The following is a 27888-nucleotide window of genomic DNA, read 5'->3' as shown; positions in this document are numbered from 1 at the left end:
CACTATATCACTTTTCCATTTATTTTAAACACAACTGAAAATGGCCTTTAGCAAGGTTCCTATTGGTGTTTTTGTATTATAAAAGCTTGTTTTTTTAGGTGTTTTACAATGTTGTGATGCTTTTATTTTAATGAGTGCCTCGTCATTCATATAAAGTTTATATAAAGTATGAAAAAGGCTTCTATATTGCCTTGCTGAGAGGGGTACAAGGTTTGTTAAAGTTTATTTTCTTCTGTCATGTATTAGTGGCTATATTTGTTGTCTTAACTATAGTAAAAGTGCTTATTTGCTCAAGTGCTAATGCTTATGGTGGATTCACAAGGTGACCAAGGAATGTCTTATGTTTATTTTCATGGAGCTATGATTTTAAATAAATCCTGTGAAATATCATTTAAAGAGTCGACCGTCATTCAGCCAAGAATGCTACTAAACATACATTCAAACCACAAAAACAACATAGAGCATGCATGTTATGCAGTAAAGCAGTAATTTATTAACTTTATGCAAAAAGAAATGTGTTTTTGACAAGGTGCCGAGGTAACTCAGTGTATTTTGTGGAACGCGTTTCTTTGCAGATGGGTATGCATGCAGGATGTGGCCCGCGGGCCGCCCAATGCCCAGGTCTGCTCGACACTGTCATATCCGATACAGGCAAAAAAACTCGAACAGCTTTAACAGTAACAGCTGCTGTTTAGCATCTGTATAACATTCATAGTGTTGAATCATCACTTTTCCTTCCACATGAAATTCCACCTTTCCTTACAAAACAAAGGCACGTTTAAACTGCATAGTCATTTGTTTCCTTGGCAGTGTGTTCTAAAGTGTCACAAGCCCACAGAGGCAAATATATCATCTATGTCATCATGGCTCTCACAGACAGAAGTCTCAGACGTCGTCTTGTACGCAGTCCTGTTTCTGTGGTCGTCCTCCGACAGCGTGGACTCTGATAACTCAGTCCTAGTCTTTTGTCTCTTCCGCCATATCTTCTTCACACCAGCTCTTATTGCTGAGAGCTTATACCGACTCCTGAGTGAGTGAAAACGAGTTCTCAGTCGAGCGAGTGTCCTCGTTGCAGCAGGAGACCGGCAGGTTCTCGGCGCTGACCCTTGAGGAGATGAAGCCCAGCAGGCTTCCTGTCTGAAGCTCCGCAACCTCCTCTGGACGCTGGGGACGAGGAGACATTATAGAAATATGGACAGTTAGTAACAGAAGCACCTTTGTCACAGAATATTAAAATATGTAGTTTTACCTTAATAACTCCAAGCATAGTGGCCACTTCATTAGCTACACCTGTACAATCTAATGCAATGTTATGATGCGGTTTAATTAAATGACATGTCTTAGCACCAGTGGTGGAAGGTAATTAAGTACGTTTACTCATATACTGTACGATGTATATGAGGTACTTGCACTTTACATGAGTATTTCCATTTTATGTAACTTTATACTTCTACTCTACTATATTTAGGGGCAAATATTGTACTTTTTACTCCACTACTTTTAGCTGACAGCTTTAGTTACTTTTCAGGTTGAGATTTAACATAAAAAACATGATCAATTAAAAATGATTAAGCATGTTTATAAATTAAACCACATAAAAGTGTATTAGTAAAAATACCCTTACCTTGAGAAAATGCTTTTCACTAATAATAATAGAATTATATATTTTGGAATATATAAAACAATCTGAGTGGGTCCATTCTGCATAACAGGTACGTTTTCTTTTGATACTTTAAGTACATTTTGATGCTGATACTTTCTACTTTTACTTGTAGTGGAGTCATTCCAGGGTTGTATTAGTACTTTTACTTATGTAAGGAATCTGAATACTTCTTCCACCACCGCTTAGCACTGAAATAATAGTAACTGGTGGTAGTGTACTGGACCTCTTTATAGTCATAGTGTTCTACCACCCTCTTTACATTAAATAAAGAAGACAACACTAGTAACACCCCTCAATATAACGTGGTCCAGTATACTACAGCATCTAACTATGACCTCACTAATAAAAATATAATTTACATCAAATACTGTATCTAATAAATGGCCACTGAATGTATATGCTGCAGTCTTGCTCTTACTTGTAACCTGCTGCCTCTAGGCATTTCAGCCTTTGGCATTTTAAGTGCAGGAAGGTTAAAAGACGTTTTTCCTTTTCCATCTCCTTTGATTTACACCACGGGATCATTTCTTCTAGATGCCTCTCCATTTCTGTGAAGGTTGTAGCCTCTCTCACTTGTTTCTTGAACTTTTGCTTCCTGCCAGAGTTGCGTGTTTTGTGTGGGAAGGATTTGACCTTGGGTGACAAAATTAGCAAATCATTCAAATCATTAAAAGCAATTAGATATTCTGTAATTAAAAATAGAATGAATACTTCATCTGGTTTGCTCACATACCTCAGTAAAGTCCCTGACAACCTTCAGAAAAGGCTTCATATCAGTGTCAAGGCCTAAACCTGAAATAAATGAGATGGTTAGAAAATGCAGCAGTGGGGTTGAAGAGATTTGTTGCTCACTAGCATCATCTAGTGCAAATCTACACCAAAGAAGTGGGTTAAAAAAAAAAAACTAAAATAGCATTAAATGTGTCATACAGGATGTGGAATAATGAAAAAGCTCCACACCTCTTTCAACAGCAACCCCCAGATCTTCTTTAACCTTCTTCATCTCTCCCCTGTTCTTGACTTTAACAGATTTCTTCCTCCTCTCCTGCTGCTGTTCTTTGGCATGGGCACTATGTGCTTTTGGCTTTTTGCTTACTAAAATAGCATGAGGAGGACCTAGGAACTGAGCCATATCTGCTGGCAAGGAGAAGTCTGTGAGGAAGGGCATGGGCTGAGCGTTGGCTACTTCTCTGAGGAGCTCCAGAAGCTGCTGATACAGAGCTGACAGGCTGACCAGGACACCACGGGCAATCACCCTGATGGAGCACAAAGGACAAACAGATCTATGTCAGAAGTTTCTAAACAAATACAAGTCAATCTAGTTCAAATACATTTTTTAAAATCACACTTTGATTTGAAGCTGCCAACATGCAAAGCTGCCTTGTTCGGTATACTTCTGCGCAGTTTTATATTTCTCAGCGTTTTAAGAAGTGACAATGAGCAAGAACACTCACCAGAGACGACTGAGCATGCTGATTATCACCACATTGAGGACAGCAAACTCCTCCAGTTTCAGCTGCTGCTTTGAGAGTCTGAAGCACATATCCCTTAAGGAAAACCTCACGAAGTAATATCAAGAAAGCCAAGATTGGCAAAAGGCTCATTCCATGCCAAGTCATTCAGAACTTTTTCCCAATTCATGTCGTGATTTTTTATTAAGAAATAGGGAGAAAGCATTTGTTAAATTCATGGGACATTGCACAATCCTTAACATCCAACCAAAATATGTAAATACATTTTTACCTGGATTAAGAATCTTAAATGTTTTAAAACTCAATAGTGAAAATGTTACAACATTACATGGACACATTGCAAACTATCCTGGGGCATCTAACATGGTATGTTAGATGTTCAGCACAAATTTAAACTAAATTAATTGGAAACATAAGCAATTAATGAGGCTAAATATACACATAATGAAACCTAAAATAAAAATGATTTATCTCTCAGGGGCAAACTTTGATTCAAAACTAAAGAAGTAGTTTTGGTAGCGCTAGTGTTTTACAAGGTCCCATAAATGTAATAGTTTGATAATAACTGTTTTCACCTTCAGTTTCTGAACATTGCCACCTCTGAAAAGGATACGAGAACGCTCTGCTGCAGCGATTCAATGTGCAGCTCATCAGCTGGGCGGCTCCCAGCACTTTGAGACAGAGCCACTCCAGCATGGGCTGAGAGGGGACATCAGCCTCACAAACCTTGATGCTCACTCCTCTAAACACACAAACACACACACACCGTTACTGTGAATAAACAACAATTACAGTGTCCAATATCAAATTCTTTAATTTAAACTACCATGGTTACATTCATCTGCTACAGAGACAATAGAGATAACCACCCACAAACAATCTCCAGTAATTCTTCTCAGTGCTTACAATATCTTGTCAATGCTTTTCTGAGACAGGTTTTAATTAAAAGACTATGAAACCCATGTCAGATATGTAAATTTGTACATTTGACTCTTAACTAGAAGGGCACTTGGAGAGCGCAGAGCTCTGCCATGGGCATTCAAACAATGTTAACAAAATCAAAAAATAATTTGTGTACCCGTTTAAAAAATATGTTATGGGTTCTTCCTTGACCCATGCTACCGCTTCCACCAAGTTCCATGAAATATTGGGCAAGTAGATTTACTGTTATTATGCTGACAGACAAAGCAAACGGTAAGAATGACAACCTCCATGAAAAAAACAAACCCTAAAAGCACATATTGTATAGAGGTTGTACCCCTCCACTTGCCCAATGTCAGCTGGGATGGCTCCAGCCCCCCATGACCCAAACAATCAAGGACAATGAATGAATACACAAAACCCACAACTCAGAAACGTCCTGACCTGATGTGGAAGCTCGATGCCTGAGCTAATCAAGATATTATTGGTGTGAACTTTAATGGCTATTTATAGCATGATCAAGCTCCAATACTTTGTTTACCTCAATCAGGGTCTCTGCAGTTTCAGCAAGTAAATTTAAGACTTTTTAAGGCCATAATGAATACAATTTAAGACCCATTTCACATCCATACTGGCAAAAAAAAGTACAAAAGAGGGGCCTGGAATTACTTGCAAAGTATATGAATTTATTCACAGCCTAAATTTTGACCGGGCTGCATAGGTATTTAGTTCTGTTTCGTTGTTATGTTATAGCGTCCTCAAAAATCAAAACATTTAAAAGCGTGACTGAAGTTTATGCATTTGTTTTAAATAAAAGTAACGTAAATACATTTGTATGACCTTTCAAAACCGCATTAAAGACATTTTATAAGATTTTAAGATAATTTTAGATAAGCTAAGGTCTTAAATTTAAATTTTGGGATTTTAGACGTTTTTAAGACTTGATAAGACCCCCGGGTACCCTGTTTATTGCATTCAACTTATGACAACTTTAACAAACAATGTGTCATTAAATGACAATGACTATACCTGATGCTGCCCTGCATTGTCATAAACACTCAGCAAAAACAGCACATCACACTGAACACTTTTTCTTTCTCGCAAGTACCTTTTACTTCTGTTGGGACATAGCTCTCTCAGCTCCTGAAGAGCATCATCAAGCTTCATGATCTTCAGTCTGTTCATGCATTGTTCAACCTGTGAGTAAGTAAGACAATTATGCAACTTTAAAATGACAGGTCAGCTACTTCTTTGGCATTGTCAGTTCCAACTCTCTGACTTTTCCGTTCACACAACTGTGCATCCTGAACCTGCTTACCTGCTTTAAGCCTTTGAACGTCTTGTTGCCTCTGAAGCTGTTGTTGAGCACGTGCAGCAGGTCGTAGAGGACTCGAACCTCCGTCTGAAGAATCTCACTCTGAAGGAGCTTAAGCACCTTCTCATTGTCCGCCAACAGGGCTTTAACACGTGCATCTGCATCAGAGCCACAACACTCAAACATCACTTTTTACTCACCATAATGATAAAGCACAACATCAACACTGCTGGGGTAGAGACATGCCCCTCACGTGGGCCCAAGCAGGACATATACAGTGTATTTAGTGCGGAGTTTGGCCAGAAACTTCACGAAAAAACCTTAACATAATTATAGTATTAGCATCCGACTAATGAATCGTACCTGTAGTTGAGCAGAAATGTATACGGACACTAGAAACGGCACCGGGAAAGGCAATGTTTACTCTGTTCCACGGCTCTGCTGCCATGCTGCCCTGGAAACGTTAATGCGGAAATCAGCCCGCCAGCCAGCCAATCGTATTCAACTACACAGACACGTAAGAGTTCGCCTTAAAGGCACAGAGTACCATAGTTATCTGATGTTTACATTCCGAAAATAATCACAATCAGTTTGATTACCTAGCAGCAGTGGCGGAAAATGTATTCAGATCCATTGCTTAACCCTCTGGGACCACTATGGACATTTTCAGCCATATTTGTCATTTATCACTTTTGTTTTGGCAATCATTTTGGCTGTGATACTGCAAATAGCATGCTTTTTGGAAGGTCTTTTTTCTTGATATATTTTGTAATTAAAATGTTTTTTTTTTCCCAATGGGTCTATAATACACTGTGTACAAATATACTACCCTTTCAGACCCTTCGGGCTGAAAATGTCCACTTAAAAAAAACCAAAGCTATAAAAACTTTACTGATTAATATTTTATTTCTGCATAAACCTCTTAAAAACTTCCACCCTGCTCAAAACTACCAAACATTCAATCAGGGTCTTGACCCTTTAAATGCCAGTTACATGTTACATGATGTCAGTTTTTCAAAGAAAGGGGTTTTTACATTTTATAACTGACACTTCACAAAAACTAAAAATGCATCAAAATCAATTTTGTTCTTAGTCTTTGACATAGCCATGACTGTGATGAGAAATAATGCCCCAGCCAAAAATGATTTATTATATGGAAAATAACTACATTTTTTTTTTTTCTTAAAAAACATCAGTGACATTGTGCAATCAGAAATAATTTTGGCTGGGGCATTTTTTTTGTCATCACAGTCATGGCTATGTAAAAAGATTAAGAAAAAAAAATATTTTGACGCATTTTTAGTTTTTGTGTAGTGTCAGATTTAAAATGTAAAAACCCATTTCTTTGGAAAAACAGTGACATCATGTAAACAAACTGGCATTTAAAAGGTCAAGATCCTCAAAATGATTGAATGTTTGGTAGTTTTGAGCAGGGTGTAAACTGTTTAAGAGGTTTATGCAGAAAAAAGTAGTAAAAAATATGAATCTGTAAAGTTTTTATAGCACGGGTTTTTATAGAAAGGGTAGTAAATTTAAGTGGGCCCAGAGAGTTAAGTAAAAGTACGAATATCACACTGCAGAATTAGTTCACTACAAGAAAAAGCCCTACAATCAAAACTAAGTAAAAGTTAAAAAAAAAAAATATATCAGCATCAAAATGTACTTAAATGATCAAAAGTATTCATTTGCAGAATGGCACCACTCAGATTATTTTATATATTTCAAATATATTATTTTTTTATATGCATTTCAGCAAGCAGCATTTTACTTGTTGCTAGGGTAAGATAAATAAACTACTTAATATACTGTTATCTGGTTTCATTTATAAACATGCGCAATCATTTTAAATTGATCATATTTTTTACGTTAAATCTTAAACCTGTAAAGTAACTAGTAACTGAAGCTGGCAGCTAATTGTAGTGGAGAAAAAAGTACAATATTTGCCCCTAAAATGTAGTGAAGTAGAAGTATAAAGTTAGATATGTGGAAATACTCAAGTACAAGTACCTCAAAATTTTACTTGTACTTAAATTGTACTACATTTAAGATTTTGCTGTAGTATATTTGTGCAAAACAACAAATAAAGTATTAAAATGAAAATAGAGATTAAGGCAAGTATTGTTTCTACTTCAAAACAGCAGCATTAATAGAAAATTGGAATACAAAAAGTCAGCATACAAAATATATTTAAAACATATCTAAAAATATAAACTGTACAAACAATACATATAAATATGTGTGAACAATTACTTAAGAGTTGTTTGAGCATGAATAGTTTGGTTGTTGCCAGTGGATACTGGGGGAGGTCATCCTGTAGTTTCTGCATATTACAACTCCACTCCTGTCAGTATGAGATGCACTGCACTAACTCTCTGTATCTTCTACAATACATTTCTGAAGTCCTTGTACTTGTATACAAAGCTCTCTAAGGCTTTCAGCAGTAATTATGTTGTTGTGCCTTCAGGGGCTCTTAGATTCTCCGCTGCTGGTTTTGTAAACACTCAAAGCCCCATCTTAACGTAAATTGGAGATGCAGTTATTTTCAGTCATGTTGCCAAACTGTGGAACAGCCTATCCAAAGATATAAGAGGCAGGGTCTGCTGAAATGGTCAGAACTTAAAAACAGAACTCTTTTCCTAACCTTTTTCTAGGACCACTTCTTATAATATTCCATGATTCACATGGAGTCCTATATGCAGTTTTTAAAAGACCTGTTTTTATTTTTTTAAGGAGAGCACTTTAAACTGCATGTCTTGTATGGAACGTTCTTGAATACTGCTGAAGTTTGGTTTATAATCACTTATTACTACCAATACTGTAATAACAATGTAACACTTAGTCAACTGGAGAAAGTTTCCTCCAACATAAAATAGGCAAAACTGTTTGGTAGCATATAAACATAACTCTAGAATATGTTTTCCATCTTTTCTTTATCTTTCACTCACTCTTTAGTAAACATAACACTCTATTGTTGAATATTACGTTTTTTGAGATCCAGTTAGACAATAGATAAATCAAAAGGAAATAAGAGTAAATACAATAAACAGAAGTCTTGTTATCTATTTCCCTCTTTTTATTGATTGATTTTAAGTATTTCCCAGAGAGCAAGCTGCTTCAGGCCACCAGATGAGCTGCTGGTCCTCCTGAAACTCCATCTCCATCCGCCACCTGCAGAAAGACAACAGGGAGGGAAACAACACACTTACCTGTGGAGTTCCCATGGCTGCTCACTTGGGCTGTGGTCAAATAGTCTTTATTTATTTATTTATTTTAAATTGAGGAAAATACGGTATCTAAGTTGAGATTTGGAAGATTTTAGGAAGCAGATCAAAACATATTTTTTTTATCATTTTGCTTATGAGTAATTCCCTTTCCATTCCAAATTTGTTATTTCACATACTTTATTGGTTTAATATTATTTTTTATTTTAAAATCGTTTCATTATCAACTTATCTATTTATGAACACACCTATTTATTATTAACATTAATATTCTAACTTTTATTTTTTAGAATTTTATTTTATTGTTACAGCATTGTTATTTAGCTTTTAATACCAGTGTTATTTAGTTTGAGCTGCATAGTATGTTATGAAAGTTGCTACATAAATAAAGTATTAAATAAATAAATACATTTTATTAGTAGTTTTAGTATTAAAAATTGTTAAAAGTATTAAAACATAGGGTCCAATTATTAATTGCAGGAGCAACTTTAAAGCGAAGCACCATTTGGTCACGAAAACACGACCAACACGTTATGTCTATTTTACAGAATTGTAACAATTATTTTCATGGTAAAAGTTAAGTGTGAGCAGCCATTCCTAATGTGACAAATTTGGTGTAATTTGGTCAGACTTTTGTACCTGTAGCCTGTATTTTATATTTTAATTTCAAGTAACATATGTCAGCGGGTTGTCCTTGTTTATTTAGCCTGCATGTAAAGATATGGTAAGAACGCACAGGGAGAAATATCTAAGACGCGCTTTTACTCGATCATTTTCTGAACATTGTCGGTTTATCACGTCGTATAATTACATAGCCTAGTTTAAGTACAGTCAGATTCTCCTAGCGCGACGGTTGCCTTTTCCTAAGTCCTTGTGAATTCTCCCTCAGTTGTCCTTGACCTCATGTTGTTTGATGAGGTCAAGGACAACTGTGAAGGAGAACAGTGGTGAATAAAGATAGGACAAATATTTGTGACTATTGGACTGCAGCTGGATCATCTTCTGGAGCCTGCGACACAAAGTCCCACCATCTGGATGCTTTACAACTGAGAACAGACACGAAATAGTCAGTCAGCACAGAGCTGGTGGATATAACAATATGTCTGAACAACAAGGTTTTTGTGGCCTATATTTAAACAACATCAGAGTCTGGTGTCTGGTTGATAGTCTTGTTCTCTTACCCGTCTCTGGTAGAACAGGACGTAGGCCGTTCGCTGGCGTTGTTTGCAGACGGCGGCCCCGGTGCTCTCTGTGACCTTTGTGTCATTAAAGGTGAGCCAGAGGTCAGCAGGGTCGTCCAGCTGTGTGTCTGGGTGCATCCCGTCACTCACATAGTGTCCTGTAATAGTGGAGGAATCATAACATGTAGGTTAACTGACACAATTCACTGAAAAAATAACAGAATAAAAAAAAAAGAAGTAAAATCACTCTGCAAAAGTTCCTCAGGTCAAAGAAGCAGGGTAAGTGTAAACAGATGTTTGTACCTCTGACAGACAGTTATGTGTCTCCAATGTGACAGACAGAATGCTACTCAGTGGGACAGTCTGACATTCAGTGTGTGATCATCTTACCTTCATTCCCTCCAGAGCCTAGATGACTGATGACGCTCGCCAGACTGTACCAACCGTCAGCCTGAAGGAACAATAAAAAAGATCAAATAAATAAGAATTAAGATGTGAAAAACAGCAATTATAAACAAATAATACTTTAAAAAAGTAGATAAATAAAAATGGGAGAAATATGTATGTGTATGTGATCTGGTGAGTCATTTCTTACCTGGGCAGAGGTCACTAACAGCTCCCTGTAAAGGTCAATAGGGTCACTCAGCTTCTCCAGCTGGAGAAACGGAGTAAATTGAAAACGCTTCAGATAAAGCATCAAGACTCTGTAGAAACAAAACAAACAGAAGAAGAGGATTAAAACGCACAACTTGGTTGATTTGATACAGTTTCTTACTGTGGGGAACGACTGGAACTAAATTAAATAAAAAGATAGGTTAGTCAGTAAACATGATATAATATGAGGTCAGAGATAGACCGTTGGATGTTGGGTGTGATGTCACTTACTTTGGCAGGGTGGCAAAAGTGGACTGCTGGCCAGATTTGTTGCCCCCGCATTCACAATGGAAGTCCAGCTCCGTCTCCTGAACAGCACAGAGACAAGATTCTGTCAGTTTTATATACTGGATAACTACACACATATTATACAGACAGTGTTTGGCCATGTTGTGCTGTCATTGAAGGGGGACAGTTGGATCTTACCATGAGGTAATCCTGGAGCATCTGCTGGACTGAACCTCCAGCTGCAAGATTCAGAGACAGGTTGCTGAAGTCTTCCTGCCTGGTAGACTGGGCACCACAACTGTATTAAAGGGACAAGAGTCTTGACAATGGAACGAGTTGACCACATGAATTTCACATCACATTTACATAACAAGCTACGTCTCTAGTCTGTATGTGCAGTGTAAAATGAGACTAAAGCTGTGGTCAGCTGCTGCTGTGTTTTCTCTTTTATTTCACCTTTTACAGGTCCTGGTGTTCTGCATCCTAAAGACCAAGTGGTCCTCAACAGGGCATGTGTAGCTTTTGTCCTCACAGGCAGCTACTCCCTGCAGTAGGGGGGACAAACTCCTGATCTGATTCAGGATGGTTGTCAGGAATTCATGAGCGTCCTGAACACACAGACAGAAAAAAAAGGGTTTGATGCTGTGAAGAAACCATTAGGAGGAGTTTGAACAACAAGCACTATTAAACCAGCTGACTCACTTTTTGGTGGTGACCCTTGAACTCTGGAGCCTGTTTAGAGACTGCCCTCTTGAAAGATTTCAGTGCCTTGAGTTTGAGGCTGGAGTCAATGGATTTGTGGCACCTCAAGATGTCTATAAGTTTTCTGGAGAAAGTGAAGAAAAATTGGTGAGATTCTGCTTCTATTTTAGTTTGATCTTCTGGACACGAGTGTGTGTTAGTGTATATGAGTGTGTGCATGGCTGCTGTACCTGATCAGTTCAGCCTCATGCAGTGAACACCACACCTCCTCCTGGCTGCTGACGTCTTGACGTGATGAAGTCCGTCAGTGTGAGCAAGCTCTGCAGGCTGGAGTTCATGTAACAGGTTTGAGCTGGGTTTGGAAACCTGACACAAAAATAAAACACATCACAACACACGTCAACATCAGGAAACCTCTCAGTGACAAACTGGAGCTTTTTTTTATCTTAGTTATAATGTGGTTTTGTTGGCTAGAGTTATGTCCTGTTACATGCATAAGCTGCAAAAATACCAAAATATTTCTTAAATGTCCACTTTTCAGTGAATTTTGACTTCATGCCTATATTTGAAGCTTGAAAATAACAGCTATTATTACACACTTTTCTGACATTAATTGTAGTTAAATGGTGATTCTTTTATGGGAATTTGTAAAGAATAAAAAAACAACTGCTCTGTCTCATGTGTCTGTGTGTTTTTGTACAGATTTTCTCACCCAAGCCAGTCCTGCTGCCCTTTAAGACTCTGGGAGTTGGAGATGGGTGCAACATTGATTTGTTCAATACTACAGAAAAAGAGGGACACAGACACACACATGGTTAATAAACATAACGCAGATGCTCTAAAAGCTCAGAGTGTGGCTGCTAAGGACTCATGAGTGCCATTTTTTGTGGTTTTGAATAAAGAAAATGTGATTGTAGTTGTGGACTAACCTGTTGGAGGATGTCTCCTGGTTGGCTGTAGCTGGAGCCACATGACATTTTCTCTGTTGGAGGAAACAAAAACTTTCTCAGTGAAGTGATACATAAAAACACTTGATTTCCATTAGGCCAGACAGGTGAGTGTGTGCTAAATGTGAATCACTGGTGAAACTTACTTTGTGCCTCCTCTTCTCTGGTTTTTGTTGTTTATCTAAAAGTGGTGCTGGGGTGGCTGGAGCATCTGAGGAGACTCTGCTGACAAACATCGCTGGTTATTCTACTGTAATGCCCTGCCACACTCGGTACACAATCCTCTCATATAACGCCACAACAAAATGCATTACATTGTACAGGTGATTATATTCTTTTGGTCACTCAGTTTACTCTCTTCATAAGTATCTTACCTTCCACTAGAGAAGGAGCATGGTCTGCTCTTTTTTACCACAGATGATTCAACTGGGTCTCCTTTTCTCTGTAGAGGATAAAGAAATAAAGTCAAATTTAATTGTATATTATGAAGAACATGGTGTGCCTTTACAGCTTCAGAAACAACAGAACTCAAAACTCTATCTGAAAACAGAGAAATTGTAATATTCATGATATACACAGTCGACCATAGAGTTGGAATACTTTTTTTTTTATACCTCTTTCCATGATATGATTGTGACAATATGATTTATTCTTGAAAGATAAAGTGTATATCTTCTCAAAACTTTATTAATCAATCTTCTCCAAACATATCACAATGAAAAGGAAACCACAGTTAACAGAGGATTGTGTCTGAAACCAAAATTATTCCAACTTTATGGGTGATCTTGTATAAGGAGGTGATGAAACACTTTTTGTCAAAACAAACCTTTCGTTGGGAGAAAGGTGGTTCAAACATCCTTGCGGATATGTTTGCAGCTCAAAGTTTAACTGTAGTACAAGTTGGCTGGAGTGTTGCAGACTCTCACACTAACAGTGTGACAGTTAATAAAACACAGATGCAGGATGGTCAGTGATGTAATTAACACTACCTGAGGGGAGAAAAATGAACCCTGAAAATTTGACTTCTAAAGATTTCTTGTCACATTAACTTAAACTGCATAAGGCGCAATTAAAGTTAAAGTTAAAAATAATAATATAATATGGCGAAAGCACTACACATGTCGCAAACACAGAGGGAGCTTCCACTTTAAAAGCAATATCAGATAATGTGCAGTTCTTCTGTTGTTTTGAACAGATGAGGGCATCAGAACTAATTGAACTTCCTGCATGTGAGAGTTAACGATAACAATTATTTGCTCTTTGTTGTCACCATGGGAAAAAATATCTCAAATATGTCAGTTTTGTGTTTGAAAACTAAACATTATTGAGAATATAGACATGTTTATCAAGTCAAACCATAAGGCACATAATCTTAATTATTGGGCAAGAAGAAGGTTCAGGTTCCCTTTAGAGCCCCAAAGCTTTCTACAGACATGAATGGCAGAAATAACATTAAGAAAATAGGGAGGGGGATACATAAAACATCACAATTTAAAAATGGCAACTACCAGATACAGACCTTGAGAAAAAATGAATGACTGAATACGTCAATTAACAGAATTAACTTTTGAAGGAAGCACTTGGGAAAGGCATTTATTTAGGACCAAACCATTGTATTGTAACTTTATGCTGACAAAAATCTCCATTATAGTATTTATATATATATATATATATATATATAAGTATATCAAACAATGCCATTAGAGACAAATAAATATTCTGCTGAAAAAAGTCATCAAAATTCGAATGCAGAAATTGTAGACATTTGATTCTCACATTGTCACAGTAACAAATCTTGGTTTAGTTCAACCGGCAGCTACGTGATGACGTCCTGACGTTCGTCCCCAATAGTTCCATCATCTCCATGGTGCCCAAATAAGGCATATTTCTATTATTATTTAAAAAACTGACCGGTCGACATTTTGTTTGAGTAATTTCGATGTCATATTTGTAAGTTTTGATGCCCTCAAACCAAAATATCAATGTTTTCAAACCAATACACTACTTGTTCACACATTCCACACCCGCGCCGCGAAATTTATAATTTTCCCCCCAAGAAATAATCATTTTTCACGGAAAAGTCGTCGAGTGAAAGTTTTTACAGCCACAATTTGTGGTTTTCCAACTTTGATGACGTATTCAGCCGTATAAAGCTTTAAAATGAAATAAATCACTAATTATGTCAAAACTAAAACAATAGAAACAATTTAAAATTGAACTGAATTCATTTTTAATAAAAAGTTGTCTTACCTGCAGGGTTATCGTCCAGCTGGGTGGTAGGCAGACCAGCAGGTGGTCCTCAGCGACCAGTGGTCCACTGAAGTATTATTCAGCCTCCTCGGGTTTTACACAAAGTAGCGTGAAGCAGAAGTTGTTGTTTTTTTAACAAGGTCTGTTTTTAGAAGTTTCTAAAAGTTCGCTTTCCACATTTTGGGTCAAGAGGTTTTCAACTCACGTCCAGGTCCAGGTGCAAAGTGAGGAATGAAAGGTCTGCTGGCCTTTATATAGGCCGACATGACGTCACGGTCATTCTGTTTCCATGACATTTAATTACGCACGTGCGTTGTTTGAGACGCAGAAAGATCTCATGGGTCATTCCAGAATTCGAGGATAATTTACCGACCAAAACACTTCAAAATTTTACTATTTATTTGATCATTTTTTGCTATATATTTGAGAAATACAGGTAATTAACCATCAAATAATTATGTCTGTCCAGCTCAGGACTCAAAGTGACACTTTTTATTAGGTATTTTATATATTGTGTGCCCTGCTTAGCGCAACCCTGTTACCAATACTCAGGAACCTGTAAAAGTATTACATAAAATGTTGTTGAATATGTCCTTAAGCAGTAAGTAAAAAAATGTAATTTTCACACTGAATACACATTTTGTTTCAGATCAGACTTCATATATATTAATTTAAGCAACTTCAAAAATCAATCTCGCCCAAACATTGTGATCGTCATGCATGATTTTTAGAAATTTCAGTCTTTATCTATAAATATTTGCTAAAATTAATAATGAATATTATCATCCACACTTCCAAAATGACAAAAGGATAAACTCTCATGAGCTGATACAGTCATTTAAGATAATTTTAAGATAAATTACACAGTAACAGGGTTGAAATTAGAGTAACAGGGTTGAATAGACAAATTACTTTTGATTGTAGATTATGACATAAATCTGAAATCTAAAATACAGTAGGCCTAGACTAATACTAATGATAATATTTAAAACTAGATTTTGTTGAATTATATGTACAAATTTGATTTTACGATTGATAACACTGATTGTCTCCTCTGAGTGAACTTAAAGAGATTCAACCCCATTACTGTAGTTCAAGCCTGTTACTCTCATTACAGTAACAGGGTTGCGAGTAACAGGGTTGCAAAGTCGTACTAATGTTAGCTGTTTAGCAGAAAAAAGATGCTAGCTATGGAATGTACTGTTACTTTAAGGTTGAGAACAAACCTAGTTATTTAAAGGAACAAAGAAAACTTTGAAAATATTTTGCATTATTCTGGTAATATGAGTAACAGGGTTGCATTGCCTAGAGGGACACACTCGACCAAGGCCAATGAAATATAAAAAATATGAAAAATAGAAGAGAGGACTTACCTTTTGTCTACCCATGCTATTAGCTAATAGCTTGATGATGCAATTTCTTTTGTGCCATGTGTCTCATACTTCTTCTTCTTCTCTGCTAAATACGTTTTGGTAACAGGGTTGCGTGGATGTTGTGGGACACAACTTTAATGCAAAATTGGTTTTATTTAAAATATGTTATGATTAAATAAAGTGTTTTTACACTTACAAAATACATAAATCAACAAAATCATGTAAATAAAAAAATTAACCTTATTTTAACCACTTTATTTGACATGCATGTTGGCCATCAAGAGGGTTGGACAAGAGAAAAAGGCAATTTTAGGGGGTGTTTAGAGTAATTTTATATTTTAAATAATATTTTGGAACCAGTTTTTGTATAACTCTATTCAGATTTTGTCTCAGAATAATTATAATTTTCACCACAAATGCACGTTTTGGAATTTTATGCATGATTTATTTGAAAATTAATGGGTGGGACATAAAATGTCCTCCAATTCTGGAATGACCCTCATATATTTTTTTTCCATTTATATTATACTTTTAAATATACTTTTTTTCTGTAATTTGTTGAGAAAAATTTGTTTTCCATTTACTGCAGTAGAGCTGCTCTGTGGTGCAAACTTCTAGATGCCTTTGTACTTGAATAATGAACCCACTGACACTGTAAATCGCATTCAACCTGTTTCAATAATACTCATAAACAATAATCTGAATCTGAAACAGAATACTAAACTGTGTGTGAGAGAGAGAGGGAGACAGAGAGAGCAGTAGAGGTTGTTAAAACTAGCCTATATTTAAAATAAGAAAAAAATGCCAAATTTGTTCTGTTTCGTCTAAAGCAGATACTCAATTTAGCACCCATTTCCTTATACTAGATGAAAATAGATTAAGCATTGGATTTTTTTTATTATTTACTTTGAGTGGAAATAAGCTGACAGACTGCACAAACCGCATCAAAAATAGTTTATGAAAAACAAACCTGAAGTTTTGGAAATGCCCATGTGTTCACTTGACCTGCCAGGGGCTGCTGCATCTGCATTATGGACCATTTATTATGATAAATATGATTAATAGTGCATAGCGCAATCATTTTAAATTGATCATATTTTTCACGTTAAATCTTAAACCTGTAAAGTAACTAGTGCCTGAAGCTGGCAGCTAAATGTAGTGGAGAAAAAAAGTACAATATTTGCCCCTAAAATGTAGTGAAGTAGAAGTATAAAGTTAGATATGTGGAAATACTCAAGTACAAGTACCTCAAAATTGTACTTGTACTTAAATTGTACTACATTTAAGACTTTGCTGTAGTAAATTTGTGCAAAACAACAAATAAAGTATTAAAATGTAAATAGAGATTAAGGCAAGTGCTGTTTCTACTCCAAAACAGCAGCATTAATAGAAAATATAATATAAACTGTACAAGCAATATATACAAATATGTGTGAACAATTACTTAAGAGTTGTTTGAGCATGAATAGTTTGGTTGTTGCCAGTGGATACTGGGGGAGGTCATCCTGTAGATTCTGCATATTACAACTCCACTCCTGTCAGTATGAGATGCACTGCACTAACTCTCTGTATCTTCTATAATACATTTCTGAAGACCTTGTACTTGTATACAAAGCTCTCTAAGGCTTTCAGCAGCCATCACGTTGTCTTATGTGCCTTCAGGGGCTCTTAGGTTTTGTAAACACTCAAAGCCCCATCTTAAGGTAAATTGGAGATGCAGTTATGTTCCCAAACTGTGGAACAGCCTATCCAAAGATATAAGAGGCAGGGTTTGCTGAAATGTTCAGAACTTAAAAACAGAACCCTTTTCCTAACCTTTTTCTAGGACCACTTCTTATAATATTCCATGATTCACATGGAGTCCTATATGCAGTTTTTATTTTTTTAAGGAGAGCACTTTAAACTAAACTTTTTATAATCATTACTACCAATACTGTTATAACAATGTAACACTTAGTCAACTGGAGAAAGTTTCCTCCAACATAAAATAGGCAAAACTGTTTGGTAGCATACAAGCATAACTCTAGAATATGTTTTCCATCTTTTCTTTATCTTTCACTCACTCTTTAGTAAACATAACACTCTATTGTTGAATATTACGTTTTTTTGAGGTCCAGTTAGACAATAGATACATCAAAAGGAAATAAGAGTAAATACAATAAACACAAGTCTTGTTATCTATTTCCCTCTTTTTATTTATTGATTTTAAGTATTTCCCAGAGAGCAAGCTGCTTCAGGCCACCAGATGAGCTGCTGGTCCTCCTGAAACTCCATCTCCATCCGCCACCTGCAGAAAGACAACAGGGAGGGAAACAACACACTTACCTGTGGAGTTCCCATGGCTGCTCACTTGGGCTGTGGTCAAATAGTCTTTATTTATTTATTTATTTTAAATTGAGGAAAATACGGTATCTAAGTTGAGATTTGGAAGATTTTAGGAAGCAGATCAAAACATATTTTTTTATCATTTTTCTTATGAGTAATTCCATTTCCATTCCCAATTTGTTATTTCACATACTTTATTGGTTTAATATTATTTTTTATTTTAAAATTGTTTTATTATCAACTTATCTATTTATATACACACCTATTTATCATTAACATTAATATTCTAACTTTTATTTTTTAGAATTTTATTTTATTGTTCCTTAAGTCTCTTATTTTTAATTCCAGCATTGTTATTTAGCTTTTAATACCAGTGTTATTTAGTTTGAGCTGCATAGTATGTTATGAAAGTTGCTACATAAATAAAGTATTAAATAAATAAATAATTTTATTAGTAGTTTTAGTATTAAAAATTGTTAAAAGTATTAAAACATAGAGTCCAATTATTAATTGCAGTAGCAACTTTAAAGCGAAGCACCATTTGGTCACGAAAACACGACCAACACGTTATGTCTATTTTACAGAATTGTAACAATTATTTTCATGGTAAAAGTTAAGTGTGAGCAGCCATTCCTAATGTGACAAATTTGGTGTAATTTGGTCAGACTTTTGTACCTGTAGTCTGTATTTTATATTTTAATTTCAAGTAACATATGTCAGAGGGTTGTCCTTGTTTATTTAGCCTGCATGTAAAGATATGGTAAAAACGCACAGGGAGAAATATCTAAGACGCGCTTTTACTCGATCATTTTCTGAACATTGTCGGTTTATCACGTCGTATAATTACATAACCTAGTTTAAGTACAGTCAGATTCTCCTAGCGCGATGGTTGCCTTTTCCTAAGTCCTTGTGAATTCTCCCTCAGTTGTCCTTGACCTCATGTTGTTTGATGAGGTCAAGGACAACTGTGAAGGAGAACAGTGGTGAATAAAGATATAGGACAAATATTTGTGACTATTGGACTGCAGCTGGATCATCTTCTGGAGCCTGCGACACAAAGTCCCACCATCTGGATGCTTTACAACTGAGAACAGACACGAAATAATCAGTCAGCACAGAGCTGGTGGATGTAACAATATGTCTGAACAACAAGGTTTTTGTGGACTATATTTAAACAACATCAGAGTCTGGTGTCTGGTTGATAGTCTTGTTCTCTTACCCGTCTCTGGTAGAACAGGACGTAGGCCGTTCGCTGGCGTTGTTTGCAGACGGCGGCCCCGGTGCTCTCTGTGACCTTTGTGTCATTAAAGGCGAGCCAGAGGTCAGCAGGGTCGTCCAGCTGTGTGTCTGGGTGCATCCCGTCACTCACATAGTGTCCTGTAATAGTGGAGGAATCATAACATGTAGGTTAACTGACACAATTCACTGAAAAAATAACAGAATAAAAAAAAAAAAGTAAAATCACTCTTCAAAAGTTCCTCAGTTCAAAAAAGCAGGGTAAGTGTAAACAGATGTTTGTACCTCTGACAGACAGTTATGTGTCTCCAATGTGACAGAATGCTACTCAGTGGGACAGTCTGACATTCAGTGTGTGATCATCTTACCTTCATTCCCTCCAGAGCCTAGATGACTGATGACGCTCGCCAGACTGTACCAACCGTCAGCCTGAAGGAACAATAAAAAAGATCAAATAAATAAGAATTAAGATGTGAAAAACAGCAATTATAAACAAATAATACTTTAAAAAAGTAGATAAATAAAAATGGGAGAAATATGTATGTGTATGTGATCTGGTGAGTCATTTCTTACCTGGGCAGAGGTCACTAACAGCTCCCTGTAAAGGTCAATAGGGTCACTCAGCTTCTCCAGCTGGAGAAACGGAGTAAATTGAAAACGCTTCAGATGAAGCATCAAGACTCTGTAGAAACAAAACAAACAGAAGAAGAGGATTAAAACGCACAACTTGGTTGATTTGATACAGTTTCTTACTGTGGGGAACGACTGGGAACTAAATGAAATAAAAAGATAGGTTAGTCAGTAAACATGATATAATATGAGGTCAGAGATAGACCGTTGGATGTTGGGTGTGATGTCACTTACTTTGGCAGGGTGGCAAAAGTGGACTGCTGGCCAGATTTGTTGCCCCCGCATTCACAATGGAAGTCCAGCTCCGTCTCCTGAACAGCACAGAGACAAGATTCTGTCAGTTTTATATACTGGATAACTACACACATATTATACAGACAGTGTTTAGCCATGTTGTGCTGTCATTGAAGGGGGACAGTTGGATCTTACCATGAGGTAATCCTGGAGCATCTGCTGGACTGAACCTCCAGGTGCAAGATTCAGAGACAGGTTGCTGAAGTCTTCCTGCCTGGTAGACTGGGCACCACAACTGTTTTAAAGGGACAAGAGTCTTGACAATGGAACGAGTTGACCACATGAATTTCACATCACATTTACATAACAAGCTACGTCTCTAGTCTGTATGTGCAGTGTAAAATGAGACTAAAGCTGTGGTCAGCTGCTGCTGTGTTTTCTCTTTTATTTCACCTTTTACAGGTCCTGGTGTTCTGCATCCTAAAGACCAAGTGGTCCTCAACAGGGCATGTGTAGCTTTTGTCCTCACAGGCAGCTACTCCCTGCAGTAGGGGGGACAAACTCCTGATCTGATTCAGGATGGTTGTCAGGAATTCATGAGCGTCCTGAACACACAGACAGAAAAAAAGGGATTGATGCTGTGAAGAAACCATTAGGAGGAGTTTGAACAACAAGCACTATTAAACCAGCTGACTCACTTTTTGGTGGTGACCCTTGAACTCAGGAGCCTGTTTAGAGACTGCCCTCTTGAAAGATTTCAGTGCTTTGAGTTTGAGGCTGGAGTCAATGGATTTGTGGCACCTCAAGATGTCTATAAGTTTTCTGCAGAAGGTGAAGAAAAATTGGTGAGATTCTGCTTCGATTTCAGTTTGATCTTCTGGACACGAGTGTGTGTATGGCTGCTGTACCTGATCAGTTTAGCCTCATGCAGTGAACACCACACCTCCTCCTGGCTGCTGACGTCTTGACGTGATGAAGTCCGTCAGTGTGAGCAAGCTCTGCAGGCTGGAGTTCATGTAACAGGTTTGAGCTGGGTTTGGAAACCTGACACAAAAATAAAACACATCACAACACACGTCAACATCAGGAAACCTCTCAGTGACAAACTGGAGCTTTTTTTGATCTTAGTTATAATGTGGTTTTGTTGGCTAGAGTTATGTCCTGTTACATGCATAAGCTGCAAAAATACCAAAATATTTCTTAAATGTCCACTTTTCAGTGAATTTTGACTGTATGCCTATATTTGAAGCTTGAAAACAACAGCTATTCATTAATCAGTGGATTATTACACATACTTTTCTGACATTAATTGTAGTTAAATTGTGATTCTTTTATGGGAATATCTAAAGAATAAAAAACAACTGCTCTGTCTCATGTGTCTGTGTGTTTTTGTACAGATTTTCTCACCCAAGCCAGTCCTGCTGCCCTTTAAGACTCTGGGAGTTGGAGATGGGTGCAACATTGATTTTTTCAATACTACAGAAAAAAGAGGGACACACACACACACACATGGTTAATAAACATAACGCAGATGCTCTAAAAGCTCAGAGTGTGGCTGCTAAGGACTCGTGAGTGCCATTTTTTTGTGGTTTTGAATAAAGAAAATGTGATTATAGTTGTGGACTAACCTGTTGGAGGATGTCTCCTGGTTGGCTGTAGCTGGAGCCACATGACATTTTCTCTGTTGGAGGAAACAAAAACTTTCTCAGTGAAGTGATACATAAAAACACTTGATTTCCATTAGGCCAGACAGGTGAGTGTGTGCTAAATGTGAATCACTGGTGAAACTTACTTTGTGCCTCCTCTTCTCTGGTTTTTGTTGTTTATCTAAAAGTGGTGCTGGGGTGGCTGGAGCATCTGAGGAGACTCTGCTGACAAACATCGCTGGTTATTCTACTGTAATACCCTGCCACACTCGGTACACAATACTCTCATATAATGCCACAACAAAATGCATTACATTGTACAGGTGATTATATTCTTTTGGTCACTCAGTTTACTCTCTTCATAAGTATCTTACCTTCCACTAGAGAAGGAGCATGGTCTGCTCTTTTTTACCACGGATGATTCAACTGGGTCTCCTTTTCTCTGTAGAGGATAAAGAAATAAAGTCAAATTTACTTGTGAAAAACATGGTGTGCCTTTACAGCTTCAGAAACAACAGAACTCAAAACTCTATCTGAAAACAGAGAAATTGTAATATTCATGATATACACAGTCGACCATAGAGTTGGAATACTTTTTTTTTTTATACCTCTTTCCATGATATGATTGTGACAATATGATTTATTCTTGAAAGATAAAGTGTATATCTTCTCAAAACTTTATTAATCAATCTTTTCCAAACATATCACAATGAAAATGAAACCACAGTTAACAGAGGATTGTGTCTGAAACCAAAATGATTCCAACTTTATGGGTGATCTTGTATAAGGAGGTGATGAAACACTTTTTGTCAAAACAAACCTTTCGCTGGGAGAAAGGTGGTTCAAACATCCTTGCGGATATGTTTGCAGCTCAAAGTTTAACTGTAGTACAAGTTGGCTGGAGTGTTGCAGACTCTCACACTAACAGTGTGACAGTTAATAAAACACAGATGCAGGATGGTCAGTGATGTAATTAACACCACCTGAGGGGAGAAAAATTAACCCTGAAAATTTGACTTCTGAAGATTTCTTGTCACATTGACTTAAACTGCATAAGGCGCAATTAAAGTTAAAAATAATAATATAATATGGCGAAAGCACTACACATGTCGCAAACACAGAGGGAGCTTCCACTTTAAAAGCAATATCAGATAATGTGCAGTTCTTCTGTTGTTTTGAACAGATGAGGGCATCAGAACTAATTGATCTTCCTGCATGTGAGAGTTAAAGATAACAATTATTTACTCTTTGTTGTCACTATGGGAAAAATATCTCAAATATGTCAGTTTTGTGTTTGAAAACTAAACATTATTGAGAATATAGACATGTTTATCAAATCAAACCATAAGGCACATAATCTTAATTATTGGGCAAGAAGAAGAAGGTTCAGGTTCCCTTTAGTACGGTGGCCGACAAGGGTCAAACGGACGGCAACGGCCCAATACGTCTCAGTTTGAGAAAACAGCTTCAAGTACAGAAACGATGCAAAATCACAAACTCAAACGCGCTGCAAATGGAGAAACGATCTGCAAACCGAGAAACGATCTGCAAACGAAAAACGCTGCATGCTCCAAACCTGCAGGGGGCGCCCTCAGCGTAACAGCTCAATAGAGAGACACACGGGATGGAGAGAGACAGAACAGCTGACTGAATCCCAACAGTGTATGAAGATACAGCGGGAACGGTAATGTGACTTTTACTTGATTTTATATATATGTATATATGTGTTTATATATGTTTGCATGTAGATTAGCCTGCTTGACATAAAACACCCGTTTTAATAATACATTAAAAAGCCCTCTTATCACAGTCTCCCATACAGATCGTTTCTCGGTTTGCAGATCGTTTCTCCATTTGCAGCGCGTTTGATGATGATGATGCATTTGTCTTTGTTTTTTGCAGCACGTTTTTTAATTTGCACCACGTTCCTCGTTTTGTACCTCGTTTAGACTTGTGTTTGAGTTTGTGATTTTGCATCGTTTCTGTACTTGAAGCTGTTTTCTCAAACTGAGACGTATTGGGCCGTTGCCGTCCGTTTGACCCTTGTCGGCCACCGTACTTTAGAGCCCCAAAGCTTTCTACAGACATAAATGGCAGAAATAACAATAAGAAAATAGGGAGGGGGGTACATAAAACATCACAATTTAAAAATGGCAACTACCAGATACAGACCTTGAGAAATGACTGAGTACATCAATTAACAGAAATAACTTTTGAAGGAGGCACTTGGGAAAGGCATTTATTTAGGACCAAACCATTGTATTGTAACTTTATGCTGACAAAAATCTCCATGGTTTTCAATATGCTGCGTTTTCTTTTTAAAGTAAATATCACGTCAGACACGTACACAACACAATATAGGGTTGATAACCAAAACAACACAAAAAGCTTAAAATAGAAAAAAATGTATAGTATATATATTTATATAAGTATATCAAACAATGCCATTAGAGACAAATAAATATTCTGCTGAAAAAAGTCATCAAAATTCGAATGCAGAAATTGTAGACATTTGATTCTCACATTGTCACAGTAACAAATCTTGGTTTAGTTCCACCGGCAGCTACGTGATGACGTCCTGACGTTCGTCCCCAATAGTTCCATCATCTCCATGGTGCCCAAATAACGCATATTTCTGTTATTATTTAAAAACTGACCGGTCGACATTTTGTTTGAGTAATTTCGACGTCAAATTTGTAAGTTTTGATGCCCTCAAACCAAAATATCAATGTTTTCAAACCAATACACTACTTGTTCACACATTCCACACCCGCCCCGCGAAAAATATAATCCCCCCCCCCAAGAAATAATCATTTTCCACGGAGAAGTCGTCGAGTGAAAGTTTTTACAGCCACAATTTGTGGTTTTCCAACTTTGATAACGTATTCAACTTTAATTTCACAAATGTACACATTTTTTTAGATGAATAAAGCTTTAAAATGAAATAAATCACTAATTATGTCATAACTAAAACAATAGAAACAATTTAAAATTGAACTGAATTCATTTTTAATAAAAAGTTGTCTTACCTGCAGGGTTATCGTCCAACTGGGTGGTAGGCCCGACCATAGACATATATACATAGACTCCGCATTGAGCCGGTTGGTCCGTTGCTGCAATACGTCAGCGCGGCCGCCATATTGGATGTGGCAGATCTGCCTGTAAACTAATGAAAGTAAACGGACTGAACTTCATAAATCGCCTTTCTACAAAGTGCTTTAAGTTAATGCCTCTTATTCACCCATTCACACACACACTAATATATCTGGGAAACAAATAGGCACCAAAAACAAAGTATGTAACTTTTAAAGTGATGATTATAAATGTTTACTCCTTATATTTAGGGTGACCAAGCGTCCTCTTTTGCCCGGACATATCCACTTTTTACGTCCTGTCCGGGGCTTTTTTATAAATTCACGAGAATGTTTTTCATAGGACCAGTACACGTGCACGTAAATTGACCGGCGCTTTGCACACAACTTTGCGAGACGTAATTACCAAGAGGCTGCCTAGTGGGCGAGTCAGCGCCGCGCACACACAGAGAGAGAGACAGAGAGCAGATCAGACAGAGGGCAGATCGAACAGCGGAGCAACATTACATATTGAAATCTAACATTTAATCTGTGTCTATAATAACCAGATCCTGAAATGTAGATGTGACATGAGGGTTTTCTGAATAAAGAGCACTAACGTTTACATTTAACTGATTTGATTAATCGTTTTTATATTCACATTGATGAACATACAGTATATCTACACAGGGGGCATTGATGAGAATACATATCTATACAGCTATACAATTGCAGTCTGTGTGTGTGTGTGTGTGTGTGTGTGCAAGTTACTATTAAGTTACTATTATTATTATTATTATTTTTATTTATTATTATTATTATTATTATTATATGTGCTGTTGCTGACATTACTATTATTATTATTATTATTATTATTACTATATACTGTAATATACTACTATTATTATTATTATACCGGCCTTATTTATTATTATTACTATTACTATTATTATATATTTATATATTATATATCATACTATTTTATTTATAATTATTTTATTTTATATTTTTACTATTTATTATTACATATATTTTATATTATATACTGTACTATTATTATAATTATATACCGTCTAGTCACTATAGCATTGCTGCCATCATATCAGTATAATTATAATTACCATCATCTTGCCAACCTACCAACTGATCTGCTTTTTTAACTTCTTAAGTGTCCTTGTTCTATCCAGTGTTTTTTCTATTGTTGTTTTTTATTTATGCTACCTCAGTATTTTATTTTATTCTATTGTATTTTATTGTACTTGAATACCGGACTGCTGTGACAACCGAATTTCCCTTCGGGGATGAATAAATCTTATTAGTATTATGCGCGGGACTTCATAGTATTAGCCAAAATCAGCAAATTCTGTTCGTAAAATGACGTTATAATAGCCAGATACAATCAAAAGTATTTTTTGATTCTTACCTGTGAAAGGTAAGGCCATGGGATTGGGTTTGTACTGTAAATCTGTTGGTACATTTCCATGCAGCACATGAATGAGGCATCTTCTCGCTGTCTCCGCTTCTGCACTTTGCCACATCCAAGATGGCGGCGACGTTGACGTACGCTTCAGCACTCAATGCGGAGTCTATGTATATATGTCTATGGGCCCGACCAGCAGGTGGTCCTCAGCGACCAGTGGTCCACTGAAGACTTATTCAGCCTCCTCGGGTTTTACACAAAGTAGCGTGAAGCAGTTTTATCCATGCAATAGAAGTTTTTTTTTTTTTTAACAAGGTCTGTTTTTAGAAGTTTCTAAAAGTTCGCTTTCCACAGTTTGGGTCAAGAGGTTTTCAACTCATGTCCAGGTCCAGGTGCAAAGTGAAGAATGAAAGGTCTGCTGGCCTTTATATAGGCCGACATGACGTCACGGTCATTCTGTTTCCATGACATTTACTTACGCACGTGCGTTGTTTGAGACGCAGAAAGATCTCATACATATTTTTTTCAATTTATACTATACTTTTTAATATACTTTTTTTCTGTAATTTGTTGAGAACAGTTTGTTTTCCATTTACTGCAGTAGAGCTGCTCTGTGGTGCAAACTTCTAGATGCCGTTGTACTTGAGTAATGAACCCATTGACACTGGTAATCGCATTCAACCTGTTTCAATAATACTCAAAACAATAATCTGAATCTGAAACAGAATACTAAACTGTGTGTGTGTGTGTGTGTGTGAGAGAGAGAGAGAGCAGTAGAGATTGTTAAAACTAGCCTATATTTTAAATAAGAAAAAATGCAACATTTGTTCTGTTTCGTCTAAAGCAGATACTCAATTTAGCTCCCATTTCCTAATACTAGATGAAAATAGATTAAGCATTGGATTTTTTATTATTATTTACTTTGACTGGAAATAAACTGACAGATTGCACAAACCACATCAAAAATAGTTTATGAAAAACAAACCTGAAGTTTTGGAAATGCCCATGTGTTCACTTGACCTGCCAGGGGCTGCTGCATCTGCATTATGGACCATTTATGCTTATTCATTTTATTATGATAAATATGATTAATAGGGGCGCAAAAATTAATATATTTGTTAAAAGCAAACTGTGTCCAAATGCCATTCTGAATTAAGTTTTGGTATTGAGGTGTTGCAGAGATATCCTGGCCTAAAAATCAGATACAGTTTTTGTTTGGGACAGATCCCCCCAAAAAATCATGATAATTTCAATATTTTTTACAATAAGAGACATGCCCAGATCTATGAGAAATTACAGTCCAACACAGGCTTAATGTTAAAGGAGCCGAAGACTTATTTTCTCGGACATTAAAATTGTAATTTTGGAATAATAGAAAAGAAGAAAAATATTCAGCCAC

General features: G+C 36.7%; 3 protein-coding genes and 2 long non-coding RNA genes across 8 annotated transcripts; all 5 read right to left on the bottom strand.

The window, feature by feature from the left end:
- Positions 1–446: 446 nt before the first annotated feature.
- On the bottom strand, positions 447–5864 carry nepro (nucleolus and neural progenitor protein). The gene is made up of 9 exons (XM_059342958.1): positions 5735–5864; positions 5375–5529; positions 5165–5253; positions 3749–3877; positions 3118–3195; positions 2624–2919; positions 2397–2455; positions 2082–2296; positions 447–1164 (listed from the first exon to the last, which is right to left on the bottom strand). Exons 1-9 carry the CDS (start codon positions 5817–5819, stop codon positions 825–827), a joined length of 1446 nt encoding a protein of 481 aa, XP_059198941.1. The 5' UTR covers positions 5820–5864; the 3' UTR covers positions 447–824.
- Positions 5865–8441: 2577 nt separating this feature from the next.
- Positions 8442–12339, bottom strand: LOC131979251 (ubiquitin carboxyl-terminal hydrolase 37-like). 3 transcript variants are annotated; one of them, XM_059343195.1, is made up of 11 exons: positions 12287–12339; positions 12070–12138; positions 11588–11723; positions 11358–11481; positions 11112–11263; positions 10854–10953; positions 10659–10735; positions 10369–10477; positions 10164–10224; positions 9774–9931; positions 8442–9638 (listed from the first exon to the last, which is right to left on the bottom strand). In XM_059343195.1, the coding sequence occupies exons 5-11, from the start codon at positions 11135–11137 to the stop codon at positions 9633–9635; spliced, it is 537 nt and encodes a 178-aa protein (XP_059199178.1). In that variant the 5' UTR covers positions 11138–11263; positions 11358–11481; positions 11588–11723; positions 12070–12138; positions 12287–12339; the 3' UTR covers positions 8442–9632. The 3 variants fall into 3 exon arrangements, with proteins under 3 accessions (XP_059199178.1, XP_059199177.1, XP_059199179.1); XM_059343194.1 differs by having other exon boundaries at positions 8442–9931; XM_059343196.1 differs by lacking the exon at positions 11112–11263 and having other exon boundaries at positions 8442–9931.
- Positions 12340–12484: 145 nt separating this feature from the next.
- On the bottom strand, positions 12485–14895 carry LOC131979586 (uncharacterized). The gene is made up of 4 exons (XR_009395075.1): positions 14555–14895; positions 13131–13293; positions 12679–12746; positions 12485–12526 (listed from the first exon to the last, which is right to left on the bottom strand). It is a non-coding gene; the product is annotated as an uncharacterized LOC131979586 (long non-coding RNA).
- Positions 14896–19212: 4317 nt separating this feature from the next.
- On the bottom strand, positions 19213–22033 carry LOC131979390 (ubiquitin carboxyl-terminal hydrolase 37-like). Of its 2 annotated transcripts, XM_059343354.1 has the most exons (11): positions 21981–22033; positions 21760–21828; positions 21261–21396; positions 21051–21174; positions 20806–20957; positions 20548–20647; positions 20353–20429; positions 20062–20170; positions 19857–19917; positions 19472–19629; positions 19213–19336 (listed from the first exon to the last, which is right to left on the bottom strand). In XM_059343354.1, exons 5-11 carry the CDS (start codon positions 20829–20831, stop codon positions 19331–19333), a joined length of 537 nt encoding a protein of 178 aa, XP_059199337.1. In that variant the 5' UTR covers positions 20832–20957; positions 21051–21174; positions 21261–21396; positions 21760–21828; positions 21981–22033; the 3' UTR covers positions 19213–19330. The 2 variants fall into 2 exon arrangements, with proteins under 2 accessions (XP_059199337.1, XP_059199336.1); XM_059343353.1 differs by having other exon boundaries at positions 19219–19629.
- Positions 22034–22144: 111 nt separating this feature from the next.
- On the bottom strand, positions 22145–25066 carry LOC131979404 (uncharacterized). Its single transcript, XR_009395049.1, has 4 exons — positions 25028–25066; positions 22819–22981; positions 22373–22440; positions 22145–22220 (listed from the first exon to the last, which is right to left on the bottom strand). It is a non-coding gene; the product is annotated as an uncharacterized LOC131979404 (long non-coding RNA).
- Between the last annotated feature and the right edge of the window lie 2822 nt (positions 25067–27888).

The sequence above is a fragment of the Centropristis striata genome, chromosome 10, assembly GCF_030273125.1.
Source record: "Centropristis striata isolate RG_2023a ecotype Rhode Island chromosome 10, C.striata_1.0, whole genome shotgun sequence".
Lineage (NCBI taxonomy): Eukaryota > Metazoa > Chordata > Actinopteri > Perciformes > Serranidae > Centropristis > Centropristis striata.
This window is presented reverse-complemented; position numbering and strand designations above follow the sequence as displayed.

Excerpts from the sequence above, each read along its gene's own strand:
- nepro (XM_059342958.1), bottom strand. The coding sequence starts at position 5,819 with ATGGCAGCAGAGCCGTGGAACAGAGTAAACATTGCCTTTCCCGGTGCC. Across the intron at positions 3,878-5,164 it reads TGTCCCAACAGAAGTAAAAG|AGGAGTGAGCATCAAGGTTT; the intron begins GTACTTGCGAGA and ends TTGTGTGTTTAG. Across the intron at positions 2,297-2,396 it reads TTGTCAGGGACTTTACTGAG|GTCAAATCCTTCCCACACAA; the intron begins GTATGTGAGCAA and ends TTGTCACCCAAG.
- LOC131979251 (XM_059343194.1), bottom strand. The coding sequence starts at position 11,137 with ATGCAGAACACCAGGACCTGTAAAAG. Across the intron at positions 10,478-10,658 it reads ACTTTTGCCACCCTGCCAAA|AGTCTTGATGCTTTATCTGA; the intron begins GTAAGTGACATC and ends TTGTTTCTACAG. Across the intron at positions 9,932-10,163 it reads AGGCTCTGGAGGGAATGAAG|GACACTATGTGAGTGACGGG; the intron begins GTAAGATGATCA and ends CCACTATTACAG.
- LOC131979390 (XM_059343353.1), bottom strand. The coding sequence starts at position 20,831 with ATGCAGAACACCAGGACCTGTAAAAG. Across the intron at positions 19,918-20,061 it reads TGTTAGTGACCTCTGCCCAG|GCTGACGGTTGGTACAGTCT; the intron begins GTAAGAAATGAC and ends TTGTTCCTTCAG. Across the intron at positions 19,630-19,856 it reads AGGCTCTGGAGGGAATGAAG|GACACTATGTGAGTGACGGG; the intron begins GTAAGATGATCA and ends CCACTATTACAG.